This window comes from Phocoena sinus, chromosome 17 (genome assembly GCF_008692025.1).
Source record: "Phocoena sinus isolate mPhoSin1 chromosome 17, mPhoSin1.pri, whole genome shotgun sequence".
NCBI classification, from domain to species: Eukaryota; Metazoa; Chordata; class Mammalia; order Artiodactyla; family Phocoenidae; genus Phocoena; species Phocoena sinus.
Window position 1 is genome coordinate 49,592,145 of NC_045779.1, and position 17,474 is coordinate 49,609,618.

Sequence of the window (17,474 nt, forward strand, 5' to 3'; positions counted from 1 at the left end):
TTTTTCCTGTAGAATGTCCCATAGTCTGGATTTTGCTGATCACATCCCCACAGCCTTACTGACATGTTCTTCTGCCTTGAATTTCCTGTAAATCAATATTTAGATCTATTGCATCCCACTTAATCATAGACTATTATCTTTATTTTACAGATAATTTCTCTAAGCTTGTTTCTTAAGCTTAATTTTAGCTAAAATCCTCAAAGTGGTTAATCTGTAATTCAGAGACTATACTCTTTACCACACCAAGTTCTCAACCTAGGCAGAACCTTTGAATCATCTGGGGGAGCTTTCAAAAATCTTAATACTCGGGGTCACCTCAGAGCAATTAAATCAGAAGCCTTGGGGTGGGACCTACTTATCAGTGTTCTTTTAAAGCTCCTCAGGTGATTACATTGTACAGTAGAGGTGGAATAACTACTGTACTACCCCAAGCCACCACTTTGGGTGTTGTGTTAAACATATATAATGCTAAGACAAAAGATACTTTCAGACTATATTGGTCATAATATACTTTAATTTTCAAGTGTCTGTCATGCAAGTTACAATGTATAAAACATTTTCAAAATATTCCCCTTATTTTGGTGTTGCATCTGCACACCAAAAACATAAATTTGCTTCACTGTGGAGAAACTTTCTTTAATCATTTTATGCTTTGATTTTTAAAAAGATTTCTTATCAATAGTAGCAATCCTGACATAGTTACTTCAGGCATAGCTCCCTTACATACCGAAGGACTCCTATCACCTTATGTACTCAGAGGCACTACAAGGAAAGGGAAATCAAGAAATATACCAGGCCTTCCATACTTTTTTTTTCATTGATCTGTGCCTGTTGAACTTATCTATCAAATGCGCTTTAAGGTTTGATGTACTTGACAAGTACCCAAGTGTCCAATGGTATAGTCTAAAGCAGTGCCTACCACAGTAAGCCTGAAATAACTTTGAAGCTTGTTTTATCTTTAAGGTTCATGTGAATTTTGCATTTATCTTCTTAATTTATCTGATGTACCTAAAAAACTTTAAAAATTCGTATCATGAAATAAAAATGATGCTACAGTAATACAGATCAGTTTTATCCTGTCACCAGGTACCATGGCACATAACTACACCCCTCAGGCTTTATTACTCTCGACCCCAAATACCAACTTCAATAGGCACTCTACTAGAATCCTCTGAAAGTTTTAGGTTTCAGCTTGTCACATCTGTTGAGTGTACCAGTCTTGCTGGTTGATGACATGCCTCAAAAGTAGAACTTTTGAAGTTAAAATTGCTTGTTGTACCACTTCCTTTGGGTTGACATTCCACTCCTTTTGGGATAAGAGCTGGCAGAAAAAGGTTTCAATTTTTTTTCATCTCTAATTTTATACCACTTGTAGTGCAGTATCTCTCATACTCCAGACCTACTAATTAAAACATCCAGTGGTCAAAACAACTAAGAAATTGACTTTATTAAATTAGCTTTAATTGATTTATTTAAAAGTTTCCCTCCCAGGCTTATGTTTGTTGGTTAAATTTTAAAATACAAGTTTAGTAAGATTGTATCCCCAGGTTTATCCTTGTTGATTAAATTTTAAAATATGGATTTACTAAAATTACATGCCCATAGTAAATTATATAATGTATTAGTGCTTTTCATTTTTAAAAGCAATGATTGTTATTAGAAGATTACTCTGGTTTACTTCTTACTTCTTACACTTGCCAAAGTATTGATAAAAATATGTTCCATTCAGTGGTTTCTGATATGACTTGTTCATTTTTAGGTGCTTGACATTACTCACATTTTCTCAAATAATCAAAGCTTTCATTGAAGTGAAAGTGTAAGTGTAAATATATTGGCTGCTTATTAAATAAACCTGTACAAAGGTTTTGTAGCTACTCCAGGTATTTTAGAATCTGCTTTCTGGCGTAGATAATTTTGTAACTCATTTATAGGATCTTCCCATTTTGACATTAATTTTTAATGTTCTCCATTTTAGTTATATAAATTTAATATATTTAACCTAATCTTAGCAATTTAGGCTATAAAATTTATCATATTATATCCTTATTGATTTGGCTTTGCACTAGGATGTGGTAATCATCATGTGGAATCAGTTCTGTTTTCTTAGTTGTCACTAATTAAGTAGAGTTATTGCCGTGGTTGTTTATTAGGTTTCTCAGAGAAGACTAACAGTTTGGTATTGCTGCAACTTCTGAGAAGCACCAGTATCAGGAGGCTTCAATTGTTTGATTAATGTTTTACTTCTTAAGCTGCCAAACAATGAGTATTCTGGTGTTCATTTTCTTAAACACATGGGTTGTTTTTTTGTTTCGTTTTGTTTTTTAAATTAAAGCACAAGTAATGCCAAGATTAAAATTGAGTCAATATATAAAACAAAATTCCTCATCTCTTAGCCTAGCCTGAAAAATCCATACAGAATTGATTTTGTTCAAAATGAAAGTAGTCTCTATCTCTAAGTCACTAAGTAGAGGTCACATTTCTCAGATAAAAGCAATTAAAGAAGAATATACTTTTTTTTACATTGATCTAATCACATAGGATTACAAATCATAATGCCAAAGAAATTTAGTAAATATGAAAAATTCATAAATCAAAAGCATTAAAAACAATTAGAATTTATGAGTTAATACAGATTGTCTTATATAATATTTCTATATTGAGTATTTTTTAAACCTCTTTATTGAGGTATGATTGATATACAAAAAGCTGTGCATATTTAATATATACAACTTGATGAGTTTGGAGACAAGTGTATATCCATGCAACCATCACCACAGTCTATGCCGTAAACATTCATCTCCAGAAGTTTCTTCTCACCTCTTTATAGTTATTATTTTGTAATAAGAACACTTAACATAAGATTTACCTTCTTAGCAAATTTTCAAGTATATAGTACAGTATTATTATAGGCACTGTGCTGTAGAGTAGGTCTCTAGTTCTAGGCTATTATGTTTTTTCATATTAGCATTTAGCACCCAGGAGTCATTATGGTCTGTTTTGACTATTACTGATGTTAACTACCTCAAGAAAGTATTGAACCAATGCTTTGCTTTCCCTATTAATAATCTATCTCAGTTACTAGCCAAAAGCTATAGACTATAAAATGTCTATTAAAGCACAAAATGTCTAATTGATATTGTGAGAAGGGATGAATGAATGACAGACTATTTTATGATTTTAAAAATTAAAATATTACTTTAAATATTGAGTAGGGTAGATAATGTATTATTGCTTCTAGTAGACCGCTCCCAACTTAGAGGATATCAGATATAAGGTAATTCAGTAATTTCAGCCCTGATAAAGAAAGTAAAGGAAAAAACATTAAGTTGAATATGTGAATTATGAGAACAGATTATGTTCAACCTTAAGCTGGTTATGTTTTTAAAAGTGCTTCATTTTATAGCCTGTCATTTTACATTTTTAATGCTAAATTGACATCTGCTTCAAGCCCTGGGGTGTCTAGACAAATTTAAATGACCTAGCATTATGTTTTCTGAGTATTATGAAAAAAGAAAGGGCAAGAAGGAGATTTACTGAGCTCATTTTATGTCTGCTAGGTAGGTATTGTATTTATTAAATGGAAGCATTTGGCTTCAAGAAACAGAAAATCACACTTAAAATAGCTTAGACCAGTTGATTTTTCTTTTTCAATTGAGGTATAAATAACATATAACATATTAGTTTCAGATGTACAGCATTATGATTTGTATATACTGTGAAATGATCACCACAGTAAGTCTAGTTAACCTTTTTTGTGATACTTTTAAGATCTATTTATTCTCTTAGCAACTTTCAAATATATAATGCAGTATTATTAATTATATTCACCATGCTATATATTATATCCTCATGACTTATTTTATAATTGGAGGTTTGTACCTTTGAACTCCCCTTCACTCATTTTGCCCTCCCCAATGCCACCCCCCAACCCCCTGGCAACCACCAATCTGTTTCCTGTATCTATGAGCTTCATTTTCTGTTGTTGTTTTAAATTCCACATATAAATGAGGTCATATGATATTTGTCTTTCTCTGTCTGACTTATTTCACTTAGCTAATGAACTCAGGGTCCATCCATGCTGTCGCAGGTGGCAAGATTTCAGTCTTTTCCTGTTTTTGTTTTCTGGTTTTTTTGCCTACGTAGTATTCCACTGTGTATCTATACCACATTTTCTTCATGCATTCATCCATTGATGGACACTTAAGTTGTTCCCATATCTTGGCTATTGTAAATAATGCTGCACTGAACATGGCAGTGCATGTATCTTTTAAAATTTATGTTTTCATTCTTCAGATAAATACCCAGGAGTGGAATTGCTAGATCATATGGTAGTTCTATTTTTAATTTTGGGGGGAACCTCAAAAAATATACTGTTTTCCATGGTAGCTACACCTATTTACAATCCCACCAATAGTGCATAAGGGTTTCCCTTTTCTCCTTTTTCTCGCCAATGCTTGTTATATCTTGTCTTTTTGATAATAGCCATTCTGACCGGTGTGAAGTGATATCTCATTGTAGTTTAGTTGTTTTTCAAAGTGTGGTCCCTAGACCACAGCCAGCAGCAATAGTATCTCTGAATTTGTTTAGAAAGTACAGGGAATTCCCTGATGGTCCAGTGGTTGGGACTCTCTGCTCAGGGCCCAGGTTCGATCCCTGCTCAGGGAACTAAAATACCACAAGCTGCAGCGCAGCCAAAAAAAAAAAAAAAAAAAAAATTTAAAAATACACATTCTCAGGCACCATTGCAGTCAGCTTATCAGAAACTGGTTTTGGAGCCCAGTATTCTGTTTTAACAAATGTTCAAGTGATTCTGTTGTAGGCTAGAATTTGAGACCCACTGGTTTAGATCTTTAAGAACCCATCCTGTCTAGGCATGGAGCCAGCCTTCTCAGAAACACATGGCTGAAAAGATACCTTAGCAAAATCAAAACTGTATTAGGAAGAAGGTGTGGAGATGTATGCTGAGTAAGACAACCAATGAAATAGGCTATCCTTTGCATGGTGCATGTGTGTATATTTTTTAAAATCTCATTTAAACCACATTTTGGTATGCATATATTTCTAATTCTAGAAAATTCGGCTAGAAGTAATGATAGGTTTTCAGAAGAGCACCCCACTACCACCAAATTATCTAATGCTGTTGGTGTGTGCCGAGGGAGTGCAGGGATGGGGGTTGGCGACCACAGTTCACTATGTATATAATTGAACCCTGTATTGTAAAGCTGGTGTGGAGATGGGTATAGCGTGCCTACAAGGGACTGTGGGAGAGCGATCTTAAGGTAAGTGTGGTGGAGCTGGTGGGGGAGTTAGGGAGGTGACTGGTATGAGTGGCATGGCAGGGTGGATATTCATCAGGGGGTGTGCTGTGTCTTGTGCATGCACGTGCTGGAATGTGCAGGAAGGAGATGGGGGGGTGTGGGTATGGTGCAGCATTGTGTATACTAGAAAGGTAGCTGTGTGTGTGTGAAGGGTGGCATTGTGTGCACAGCTTTGTGTGTACACACAACAAGGTAAAGGGGGAGGAGCAGTCTTAGCTTAAAATGGAAGAAATATTCAGTATATCATATGGCATTGATATTCTAGTTAAAATTGAGGTAATCTAGGTGATTATAGTTTATAGTCATAATAATATTTAAACTTAAAAATTCACTTATATTCAGGATACCCCTGGTTAGTGAAGTATACATAGGCATAGTAAATATAAGTACTTTTTCAAGAAACTAGATGTTAGAAAATGCAGTTTAAAAATGGACTGTGTTAATACTAAAAGGAATTTTCAGATCACACTGAATATCTGTATAGGATTTATTTGTAGTAGATTGGCTTCATTTTTACATAGTCATTCTAAAAGTTTGAGGATTGAAGGGTCCTCAAAGGATGTTTTACTGCTTAAAAAATACATGTAAGATGAAATGTATAGGACTCTTAGATGTAAATGAGGAACAGAATTTTATGACTGTATGAGCAAATTGTAAAATGTTAATTCAAATCATTTGTGTACTTTGGGAGGGACTCTGGAAACTGTACTGATTACTTTTTTATGACTGGGTTATTTTTAGTATATTTCTTAGTGTACTGGTATTTGGAAATACATGCTCTGTATCTTTAAGCTTTTGAATCCTTTCTCTGCACATTTGGGTACAGTGCAACCAAACTTAAACATGGGAAATCCTCTCTTCCCTCCCCAGCTTTACAGTCTCCACTCAGGACTATCTTTGCAATGGATACTACTTAGTGATTAGCTCTCTGTCTTGTCAATCAAATCTTTGTCTCCAGCAAACTGTTTTGTCACTGTAGTAGGGCTCTTGTGCTAGAAATGTATTTTTGACAGAGGAAGAATGCTTTTTAAAACAGTTCTTAGGAGATTTGATGTAACTTAATTTGCCCTGGAAAGGAAATGTCTCGTCTCTGGTATGGGAAAAAGGGGAGAAGGCATCAACCAATTAATCAAAAATATACTCTGGTAAATCTTAGTCGATGATTTCAGTTTCTATATTTATTAGTCTTTGTATGGTGACATTCTGAAAAATTGTATAATTTAAAAGTTTAAGTATAGAGAATATTTATAGAATACAAAATTGTATGATTATAAAAGTGTACCTTAATTTAAGCTATTTCTGCTAATCATAAATATCTTCAAAATGGAAATGAATAAGGGACTGTAATTTTGGTTTGTGGAAGTGTTTTGGTTTTCCTGTTCTACATCAACAGGAAGTTATCAAACCTTTATTACTGCCTTAATTTTTAATTTAACTTTGTAGGAAAATATTTGGAATTTTTGTTTTGCTTAAAAATAAATTTAGTAGAACTATCTTAGTGAATTAACTTTAATTTTTATTGACTGGATCCCAGACTAAATATAATTTTGTGTTTTAAGACTATTATTTTAGCAATCCAAGAAAAGTCTTTCTCAAGCTATCCAAAAAGTTTCAAGCATTGTTGCCTAATACAAAATGATAATGGTACTCTGTGATGATAAATGATACTCTAATAAAGAAATATCTGACTCAACCTTACTAATTTTAAGAATCCTAGATATTTTTCAGTATAAGTATGTATGCATTATTTGTTAGAAAATGTATTGCCAGTTGTTTTTTCTTTGGTAATTTAAGATTATATCTTGCCTTATGAATATTAATTTTATTTTTACTGAGATTATAGATGATTTAAATGAGACTAGACATATACTTAGAACCGGGAGTGACTTTGGAAGATGCCCCCAAAGCAGCTTGCCACCCTTAAATGTTAAACATGTAAAAATATCAAAATGATTTCCATTGGTGGTGGTGTAATTTGGCTCGAGAGTACTTTTTTATGTCTTTTTATTTTTAAGTTGAATGATTTCAAGTTTTTGTTTATGAAACATCAGCACAGAGTGGTTTAGGCATCTGAAATGATTGAATTTGTTAAAATTCTGATCAGGTTATCCGATTAGCCAATTAGCATAGCTTTTTTTTTTTTTAAACCAAGAACAGTGATGCTATGCATGTATTTTTTTGATTTGCAGTTTGAATTAACATTTATCATTAGTTTGCTAATACTGTAATATAGTTTAATTTGTTACAAATACAGGCAAAATGTGGATATTTTGAACTTTATAGGTCATTATAATGTACATCACACACTTACAGTCACCAGTTCCTTTTTAACCTCATAGGAAGCTGTTACGTTATTTTTTCAGATATGAGAGTGTGCTTCTCGCTGGTCCTCAGCTCTGCACATAGAGTTTATATATGTTGTTTCACTTAACCTTCACAATAACCTTGCAAAGTCAGTAGTATTACTTCCCATTTTAAAGGTGAAAATTCATATCGAGTGGTTTACTGAACTAAGTTGTCATGGAGCACAGAGACAGCTAGACCCTAGCATATTCATTACCTCGCCAGGATGTCTTTGAGAGTTTTATAAAATGGTACAATACATTATGATGTGTCTTGGTGTGTAGACAAGCGCAAGTCCCAGTTTTCTAGCTGTTTTCCTTGCTTTGGAGTAGAAATCCTAGAAGCTGTAGGGTAGGAGAAAGACTTAAGGAAATACGAATTAAAATGATAGCAGTTCTTTTACTTGTTTTGTAGATTGAAACTTCCTCTAAGATTCTGCCAGAGAGGGAGCTCTTCCACTTTAAAACTGAAAATAAAAAATAATTTTTCGAGGAGTATAACAAATATTTTAGAACAAATAAAATTTCTCATTTTTGGACTTCGTATTTTGTAACTTCTTACAGTTCTTCATAACTTTACTCAACTGATTAGTAGAATGGTATTACTTAAGTAATAAATAGTCTTGTAGCTAGTATTGATATGGCCATATATTTATGTAAACTAGGACAGTTTTCTAAATGCTTAGTAACTGTGTGTTAACCAGAGATAGATTATTTGCATTTTGTAAATGAATTAAAGTCTCAAAGATAATAGGACTAATAGTTAGAATATGCTCCAAAATATATGGAATAAAGTTAAACCTTTGCCAGTTAGCTTGGGTGAGAACCATGTTGATGAAACATGCTTAACTTTATCTTTTCCTTATACGTTTTTTATTGAGGTATAGTTGATTTACAGTATATTATTTTCAGGTGTACAACATAGTGATTCAAAATTTTTGTAGATTATAATCCATTGATAATTATTATAAAATACTGGCTATGTTCCCTGTGCTGTACAATATATACTTGTAGCCTATTTATTTTATACATAGTAGTTTCTGCATCCTAAACCCCTACCCCTGTATCACCTCTTTCCACTGATAACCATTAGTTTGTTCTCTATATCTGTGAGTCTGTTTCTTTTTTATTATATTCACTAATTTTTTAGATTCCACCTATAAGTGATAACATACAGTACTCGTTTGTCTCTAAGCATAATACCCTCTAGGTTCATCCATGTTGTTGCAAATGGCAAAATTTGGTTTTGTTTTTTTGGTTTTTGTTTTTTTAATTTTTTAAAAAAATTTTGTTTTTACTACTACTGAGTAGTAGTCTGTTGTATATACACCACATTTTTAGGCATTCATCTGTTGATGGACACTTAGGTAACTTCCATATCTTGGCTAAATTGTAAATAATTGTAAATAATGCTGTTAGGAAAATTGGAGTGCATATATCTTTTCTAAGTGTTTTTGTTTTCTTTGGGTATATACCCAGGAATAGAATTGCAGTTCTTTTTAGTTCTCTGAGGAACCTTCATTCTGTTTTCCACAATGGCTACACCAATTTATATTCCCACCAAAAGTGTGCCAGGGTTCCCTTTTCTCCACATCCTCGCCAGCATTTGTTAATTTGTGTTCTTTTTGACGATACCCATTTTGACAGGTGTGAGGTGATACCTCATTGTGGTTTTGACTTGCATTTCCCTGATGATTAGCAATGTTGAGCATCTTCTCATGTGCCTGTTGGCCATCTCTAGGTCTTCTGTGGAAAAATGTCTATTCTGGACTTCTGTCCATATTTTAATTGGGTTTTTTGATACTGAGCTCTATGAGCTGTTCATGTATTTTGGGTATTAACCACTTATCAGTCATATTATTTGCAAGTGTTTTCTCCCATTCAGTAGGCTGTCTTCGTTTTGTCAGTGGTTTCCTCTGCTGTGCCAAAGCTTTAAATTTAGTTAGGTCCTGTGTGTTTATTTTTGCTTTTGTTTCCTTTGCCTGAGGAGATGGATCCAAAAAAATAATTCTAAGATTCATGTCAAATAGTGTTCTGCCTAGTAGTTTTCTTCTAGTAATTTTATGGTTTCTGGTCTTACATTTAGTTCTTTAATCCATTTTGAGTTAATTTTTGTATATGGTGTGAGAAAATGTTCTAATTTCATTTTTTACATGCAGATATCTAGTTTTCCCAGTACCATTTATTGAAGAGACTGTCTATTCCCCATTGTACATTCTTGCCTTCTTTGTCATAGATAAATTGACCATATGTGGGTTAATATTTGGGTTCTCTGTTCTGTTCCATTGATCTATGTGTCTGTTTTTGTGCCACTACCATACTGTATTGATTACTGTAGCTTTTTAGTATAATCTGAAGTCAGGGAGTGTGACACCGCCAACTTTGTTCTTCTTTCTCAAGATTGTTTTGGCTATTTGGGGTCTTTGGTGTTTCCATACAAATTTTTAAAATATTTGTTCTAGTTCTCTGAAAAATGCCATTGGAATTTTGATAGGAATTGCATTGAATCTGTAGATTGCCTTGGGTAGTATAGTCATTTTAACAATATTAATTCTTTCAATCCATGAACACAGTGTATCTTTCCATCTGTTTGTGTCATCTTCAATTTCTTTCATCAGTGCACTACAGTTTTTCAAGTATAGGACCATTACCTCCTTAGGTAAGGTTATTCCTAAGTATTATTTTTGATGTGATGGTAAATGAGATTGTTTCCTTAATTTCTCTTTCTGTTAGCTTGTTGTTGGTGTATAGAAATGAAATAGATTGCTGTATATTAATTTAGTATCCTGCAGCTTTACCAAATTCATTGATGATCTATAGTAGTCTTTTGGTGGCATCTTAAGGATTTTCTATGTATAGTATCATACCATCTGCAAATAGTGACAGTTTTACTTCTTCCTTTCCAATTTGTATCTCTTTGTTTTTCCCCTTGTTTAATTGCTGTAGTTAAGATTTCCAGTACTGTGTTCAATAAAAGTGGCAAGATTGGGCATCCTTGTCTTATTCCTTATCTTAGAGGAAGTGCTTTCAGCTTTTCACCATTGAGTATAATATTAGCTGTGAGCTTCTCGTACATGGCCTTTATTATGTTGAGGTATGTTCCCTCTATACCCACTGTCTGGAATGTTTTTATCATAAATGGTTGTTGAATTTTGTCAAAAGCTTTTTCTGCATCTATCAAAATGATCATATGGTTTTTATTCTTCAATTTGTTAATGCGGTATATCACACTGATTGATTTGCAGATATTGAGCCATCCTTTCATCCCTGGGATAAATCCCACTTACTCATGGTGTATGATCCTTTTAATGTTTCGTTGGGTTCGGTTTTCTAATATTTTGTTGAGGATTTTTGTACCTATGTTTATCATTGATACTGACCTATAATTTTTTGTGTGTGTGATAGCTTTGGTTTCAGTATCTGGGTAATGCTGGCCTCATAGAATGAATTCAGAAGTGTTCTTTTCTCTGCAGTGTTTTGGAATACTTTGAGAAGAATAGGTGTTAACTCTTTGCTAAATGTTTGGTACAATTCACCTATTAAGCCGTCTGGTCCTAGACTTTTGTTTGATGGGAACTTTTATTACTAACTCAGTTTCATTACTGGTATTTGGTCTGTTCACATTTTCTCTTTCTTCCCAGTTTATGCTTGGGAGATTGTACATTTGTAGGAATTTGTCCATTTCTTCTAGGTTGTCCATTTTATTGTCATATAACTGTCCACAGTAATCTGTTATGATTTCTCTTCCTTTTTCATTTCTGATTTTATTGAATTGGGCCTACTCTCTTTTTTTCTTGATGAGTCAGGCTAAAGGTTCATCAATTTTGTTTATCTTTTAGTTTATCTCTTAGTTTCACTAATCTTTTCTATTTTTTTTTTTTTTAGTCTCCATTTCATTTATTTCTGCTTCTATCTTTATGATTTCTTTCCTTCTACTAACTTTGTGTTTTGTTTATTCTTTTTCTAGTTCTTTTAGGTGTAAGGTTAGGTTGATTATTGGAGATTTTTCTTGTTTCCTGAGGTAAGCTTGTATCGCTATATACTTCCCTCTTTTAACTGCTTTTGCTTTTTGATTTTGGATCATTGTGATTCATATTCATCTGTCTCCAGGTATTTTTTGATTTCTTCAGTGATCCATTGTTTGTTTAGTAGGATATTGTTTAGCCTCCATATATTTGTATTTTTTTGCAGCTTTTTTTCTTGTAGTCGATTTCTAGTCTCATATCACTCTGGTCAGATTAGATGCGTGATATGATTTCAATTTTCTTAAATTTACTGAGGCTTGTTTTGTGGCCTAGCATGTGATGTATCTTGGAAAATGTTTCATTTGCACTTGAAAAGAATGTATACTCTGCTGCTTTTGGATGCAGTATTCCATATATATCTATTAACTTCATCTGGTCTAATGTGTCATTTAAGGCCGGTGTTTCCTTATTGATATTCTGTCGGGATGATGTAAGTGGGGTGTTAATGGCCTCTGCTATTATTGTGTTACTGTCAGTTTCTTTCTTTATTTCTGTTAATATTTTCTGTGTTAGGTGGTCCTATGTTGGGTGCATATATATTTACAGTTGCTATATCTTCTTCCTGGATTGATCCGTTTATCATTATGTAAGGCCCTTCTTTGTGTCTTGTAACAGCCTTGTTTTAAAGTATTTTGTCTGATAGAAGTAGTGCTACCCTGACTTTCTTTTGATTTCCTTTTGCATGGCATATGTTTTTCTATCTCCTCATTTTCAGTCTGTGTGTGTCTGACTTCTTAAGACAGCATATATACAGGTCTTGTTTTTGTATGCATTCAACCACTCCATGACTTTCGATTGGAGCATTTAGTCCATTTACATTTAAAGTAATTATTGATCTGTATGTACTTATTGCCATTTTGTTAATTGTTTTTGCAGTTCTTTTTTGTTCCTTTCTTTTGTTCTCTTCCCTTGTGATTTGATAACTATCTTTAGTGTTACATGCAGATGCCCTTCTCATTTTTGTGTATCTGTTACAGATTTTTGGTTTGTGGTTGTATAAAAACCTACCATGAGGTTTTTATACACACACACACACACACATAGCGAGCAAGCAATCTATATATGTATGTGATTATTTTAAATTGCTGTTCTCTTAATTTCAAATGCATTTCAACAACCCTGCATTTTTACTCTTCTCTCTTCACGTTTACTGTTTTTGACATTAACACTTTTCTTTTGAGTATCCCTTAAGTGTTTATCATGGATGTAGATGGTTTTATTACTTTTGTCTTTTAACCTTCCTACTAGCTTTTATGCAGTTGATTTACTACCTATTTGCCTTTACCAATGAGCTTTTTTGTTTAGTAATTTTCATGTTTCCAGTTGTGGCCTTTTCTTTTTCACTTAGAGAAGCCCATTTAACATTTCTTGTAAAGCTGATTTGGTGAACACTTTTACGTTTTGTCTGTAAAACTTCTAATGTCTCCATCAAATCTGATTGAGAGCCTTGCCAGGTAAAGTATTCTCAGTTGTACGTTTTTCCCTTTCATCATTTAAAATATATTGTGCTACTTCCTTCTATCCTGCAATGTTTCTACTAAAAATTCAGCTCATAGTCTTACGGGAGTTCCTTGTATATAAGTTATTGCTTTTACCTTGCTGCCTTTAATATTCTCTTTATTTAAAATTTTTGCCATTTTAATTACAGTATGTCTTGCTGTGGTCCTCTTTGGGTTGATCATGTTTGGAACTCTGTGTGTCCTAGACCTGGATGTCTGTTCCCTTTCCTAGGTTAGGGAAGTCTTCAGTGATGATGTCTTCAGGTATTTTCTCTGCCCCTTTCTCTCTTCTTCTGTGACTCCTAGAATGCGAACGTTAGCACACTTGATGTTGTCCTAGAGGTCACTTAGTGTCCTCATTTCTTTTTATCCTTTCTCTTTTTTTCTGTTCCACTTCTGTGATTTCCACTACTCTGTCTTCCAGCTCGCTTATCCATTCCTCTGTATCATTTAGTCGAATGTCGATTCCTTCTAGTGTATTTTTCATTTTACTTTCTGGATTCTTCACCTCTGTTTGGTTGTTCTTTTATATTTTCTAACTCTTTGTTAAACACTTAAGATTTCTCACTCTGTTAATCTGTTTTTCTCCTGAGTTCTTTGATCATATCATGATCATTCCCTTGGTCTAAGGTCTAGTGCCTGTGTACTGGTTGGTGGGCCCTCTGGTAGGCTGGGCAATGTACAGGGGAGGCTGTGAGCTCAGGGGTTCTTAAGGCAGCCTGTCTGCTGTTGGGTGGCGCTGTGTCCCTGCTCAGTTAGTTGCTTGGCCTGAGGCACCTGGTACTGGTGCCTGTAGGTTGGTGGGCAGGGCTGGGTTCAGGTGCTAGTAAGGTAATGGGAAGATTCCAAATGGTACTTGCCAGCATCAATGTCCCCATGGTAGAACAAGCTCCCAAAGATGGCTTCTGCCAGTGTATGTGTCCCCAGGGTAAGCTCCTTTTGCCTCCTGCCTCTCCAGGAGACTCTCCAAGATCAACAGGCAGGCCTAACTCAGGCTCCTTTCAAATTACTGCTTCTGTCCCCAGTCCCAGAGTGTGTACGCCCTCTTAAGAGTGAAGTCTCTATTTCCTACAACCCTCTGGGTCTTCCAAAAGGAAGCCCCACTTGCCTTCAAAGTCAAACATTCTGGGGGCTTGTCTTTCCAGCACAGGACCCCTGAGTTTGGGAGCCTGACGTGGGGCTCAGACTCCTTGGGGAGAACTTCTGCAATAATTATTCTTCTGTTTCTGGTTCACCTACCAGGGGTATGGTCTTGACTGTACCATGACTCCACCCCTGCTGCCCATCTTCATTATATCTATAGCTGTAAAAGATCTTTTCTGATAGGTTCTGGTCTGTTTCACTGATAGTTGTTCTGTAAATAGTTGTAATTTTGGTGTGCTCATGTACTCAGGGTCTTTCTGCTCAGCCATCTTGCTATGTTTTCTTTATTTTTAAAGGCTGTTTTAGAGTTTATTCTGATAAATAACCTAAACTTTAATCTCTAATCATTTACTTGAAACTGTTTATATATTTGATATACCCATATACTATATCCTGCCTTTTTAGTGTCTGTCAATAAATTGTAATTCATGTGAAGGTTATAAGCTCATTTTATAAGGGTATAAGTTTAATCAGATTAAAGTCACAAAATATTAAATAACATCATTTTTTTCTATCAGTACTTCACTGAATTTTCTCATCTTTTCCTTTTTTTGTTGTTTTTAGGCCCTAATATATGACAAGATGAATTTTTTTTGTGTATTTTAGGTCTTTATATTTGAAAACACATGACATGATGAATTACTTACATCTGTATAGAAATTAGCTCACAGGTAGAATTTTAAGAACAAATTTAAATGTAAAACTCTTTCCAGGGACCTCAGCTAATGATTATAATACTGATTAAAATATTAATAATTACTTATACTAACACTATACACTTACCATGAGTTTTTTACTTAATCCTCAACCTGTGAAATATTGCTGCTTTCACCTTCATTTTACAAAACAGAGGCATATAACAGCCATACTCTGACCAATAAAGGTCAGAGCTGTGGTTTGAATCCAGGCATTCTATTCTGGCTGTAAGCTGTGCCCTTAAATTTTTTGCCATACGTGCTCTCAAAATCTTCAGACTATAACTAGGAGAAGGGGATTAACATTTATTTTGTACATTTGCTGTATCATTTTCTACTTTATATGTATCTTACACATACTATTATTTATTCCTCATAAGGTACCTAAGATATGATTATTATTTCCATTTGAAAGACCAGAAATTGAGAGATTAAGTACGGTTGCTCAAGTTCACAAAACTAATATAATCAGACTTCCTTATCCACCAGTTCTGCATTCGATGGTTCTGCGTTTGCAGATTCAACCAACCACAGATTAACAATATTTGGAAAAACAATCCCAGGAAGTTCCAAAAAGCAAAACTTGAAGTTGCCACAATGCTGACCACTATTTACATAGCATTTACATTGTATTAGGTATTATAAGTAATATATAGATGATTTAAGGAGAGGATATGCATAGATTATATGCAAATACTGTGCTGTTTTCTATAAGGGACCTGAGCATCCATGGGTTTTGGTTTCTGTGAAGGTTTCTGGAAGCAATCTCTCAGGCATATGTAGGAACGACTATTAAACAGAATCAGAATTAAGACAGAGTTCTACAGCTAAACCTACTATACTATGTTGCCTACCTATAGTACATATTCATGGGAAGTTTTTTAACTAGTGTTTATGCCTTATTGTATAAAACATCTTACTAATTATGTCACAACATAATTGAAAAGAGGACGTATACACATATATTCGGTGTAGAATATTTTTTCTTTATTTATTTGACTTAGTAGTTGAAAAGCATATTTATTACATATGTAAGTTGTGAGACATAATGATAAAATGAGTATTTGTGATCACACTCACTCATTCACTACCCAACTTAAGAACTAGAACGTTACCAGTGAAAGTGCATCATCCTATGTGTTCTTTCTCTGTCTCATCTCATGTCAACTCCAAATTGGTAACTACCTCCCTGAATTTTGTGTTTGCCTGGTTTTTTTCCCTGTTTTTCTTTAATTAATAGATTTTATTTTTTAGAGATTTTAGATTTTAGATTTACAGAAAAATTGAATGGGAAGTACAGAGAGCTCCCATATACCCCTTTCTCTCCAAACACAGTACCCCTGTTATTTACATCTTGTATTAATGTGGTACATGTTATAATTTATGAGCTAATACATATTATTATCACCCAAAGTCTGTAGTTTACATTAGGGTTCATTCTTTGTGTTACACATTCTGTGGAATGACATGTATCTGCCATTACAGGATGATACAGTGTAGTCTCACTGCCTTCAAAATGCCCTGTGCTCCATCTGTTCATCCCTCCTTCCCTCCACTTGAGAACCACTGATGTTTTTAATCTTTCTATAGTCTTGCCTTTTCCAGAGTATCATCTACTTGGAATCGTATCATATGTAGCTTTTTCATATTGACTTCTTTCAGTTAGTAAAATGCATTTAAGGTTCCTCCCTGTCTTTTCATGGCTTTATAGCTCATTTCTTTTTAGTGCTGACATTTAATATTCCATTTTCTCAGTGTACCACAGTTTATCTGTTCACCTATAGAAGGACATTTTGGTTACTTCCAAGTTTTGACACTTATACTAAATAAAAGGTTGTTATAGACATTCATGTGCAGATTTTATGTGGACCTAAGTTTTCAGCTCATTTAGGTAAATACCAAGGAGTGTGACTGCTGGATTGTATAATAAGAGTATGTTCAGTTTTGTAACAGAAACTGCCAAACTGTTTTCCAAAGTGACTGTACCATTTTGTGCTCTACCAGCAATGAATGAGAGTTCCTGCTGCTCTGCATCCTCACCAGCATTTAATATTGTCAGTGCTTTCATTCTAAATAGGTGCGTAGTGGTATCCCATTGTTATTTTAATTTGCATTTTTCTGATGACATATGACATAGAGCATCTTTTCATATTCTTACATGTCCAGATCTTTAGTTCATGTTTTGTTTGTTATCTTGTTATTTTTTAAAAGTTCTTTGTATATTTTGGATAAGATATTTATCAGCAATGTATTTTGCAAAGATTTTCTCCCAGTCCGTGGATTATTTTTTTATTCTCTTGACAGTGTCTGTTACAGAGCAGACGTTTTTAATTATAATGAAATCCAACTTACTAGTTTTTTTTATGGATCATGCTTTTGGTGTTCTATCTAAAAATGCATCTTCAAACCCATGTTCACCTAGATTTTTTTCTGTATTAGCTTCTAGTTGTTT

At 34.0% G+C, this 17,474-nt stretch overlaps 1 protein-coding gene across 16 annotated transcripts in view; it reads left to right on the forward strand.

Annotated features, from left to right (window-relative positions):
- Positions 1-17,474, forward strand: part of OXR1 (oxidation resistance 1) — a 457,600-nt gene that overhangs the window by 414,847 nt on the left and 25,279 nt on the right. Inside the window, exon 1 of one of the 16 annotated variants that reach the window (XM_032610535.1) lies at positions 6,252-6,463. The exons of 14 other annotated variants lie outside the window; for them this stretch is intronic. In XM_032610535.1, the coding sequence (XP_032466426.1) occupies positions 6,398-6,463 (66 nt within the window). In that variant the 5' untranslated portion in view covers positions 6,252-6,397. Of the gene's footprint in view, positions 1-6,251; positions 6,464-17,474 lie in introns of those variants that run through there. One more of the 16 variants, XM_032610534.1, reaches the window with a different exon arrangement.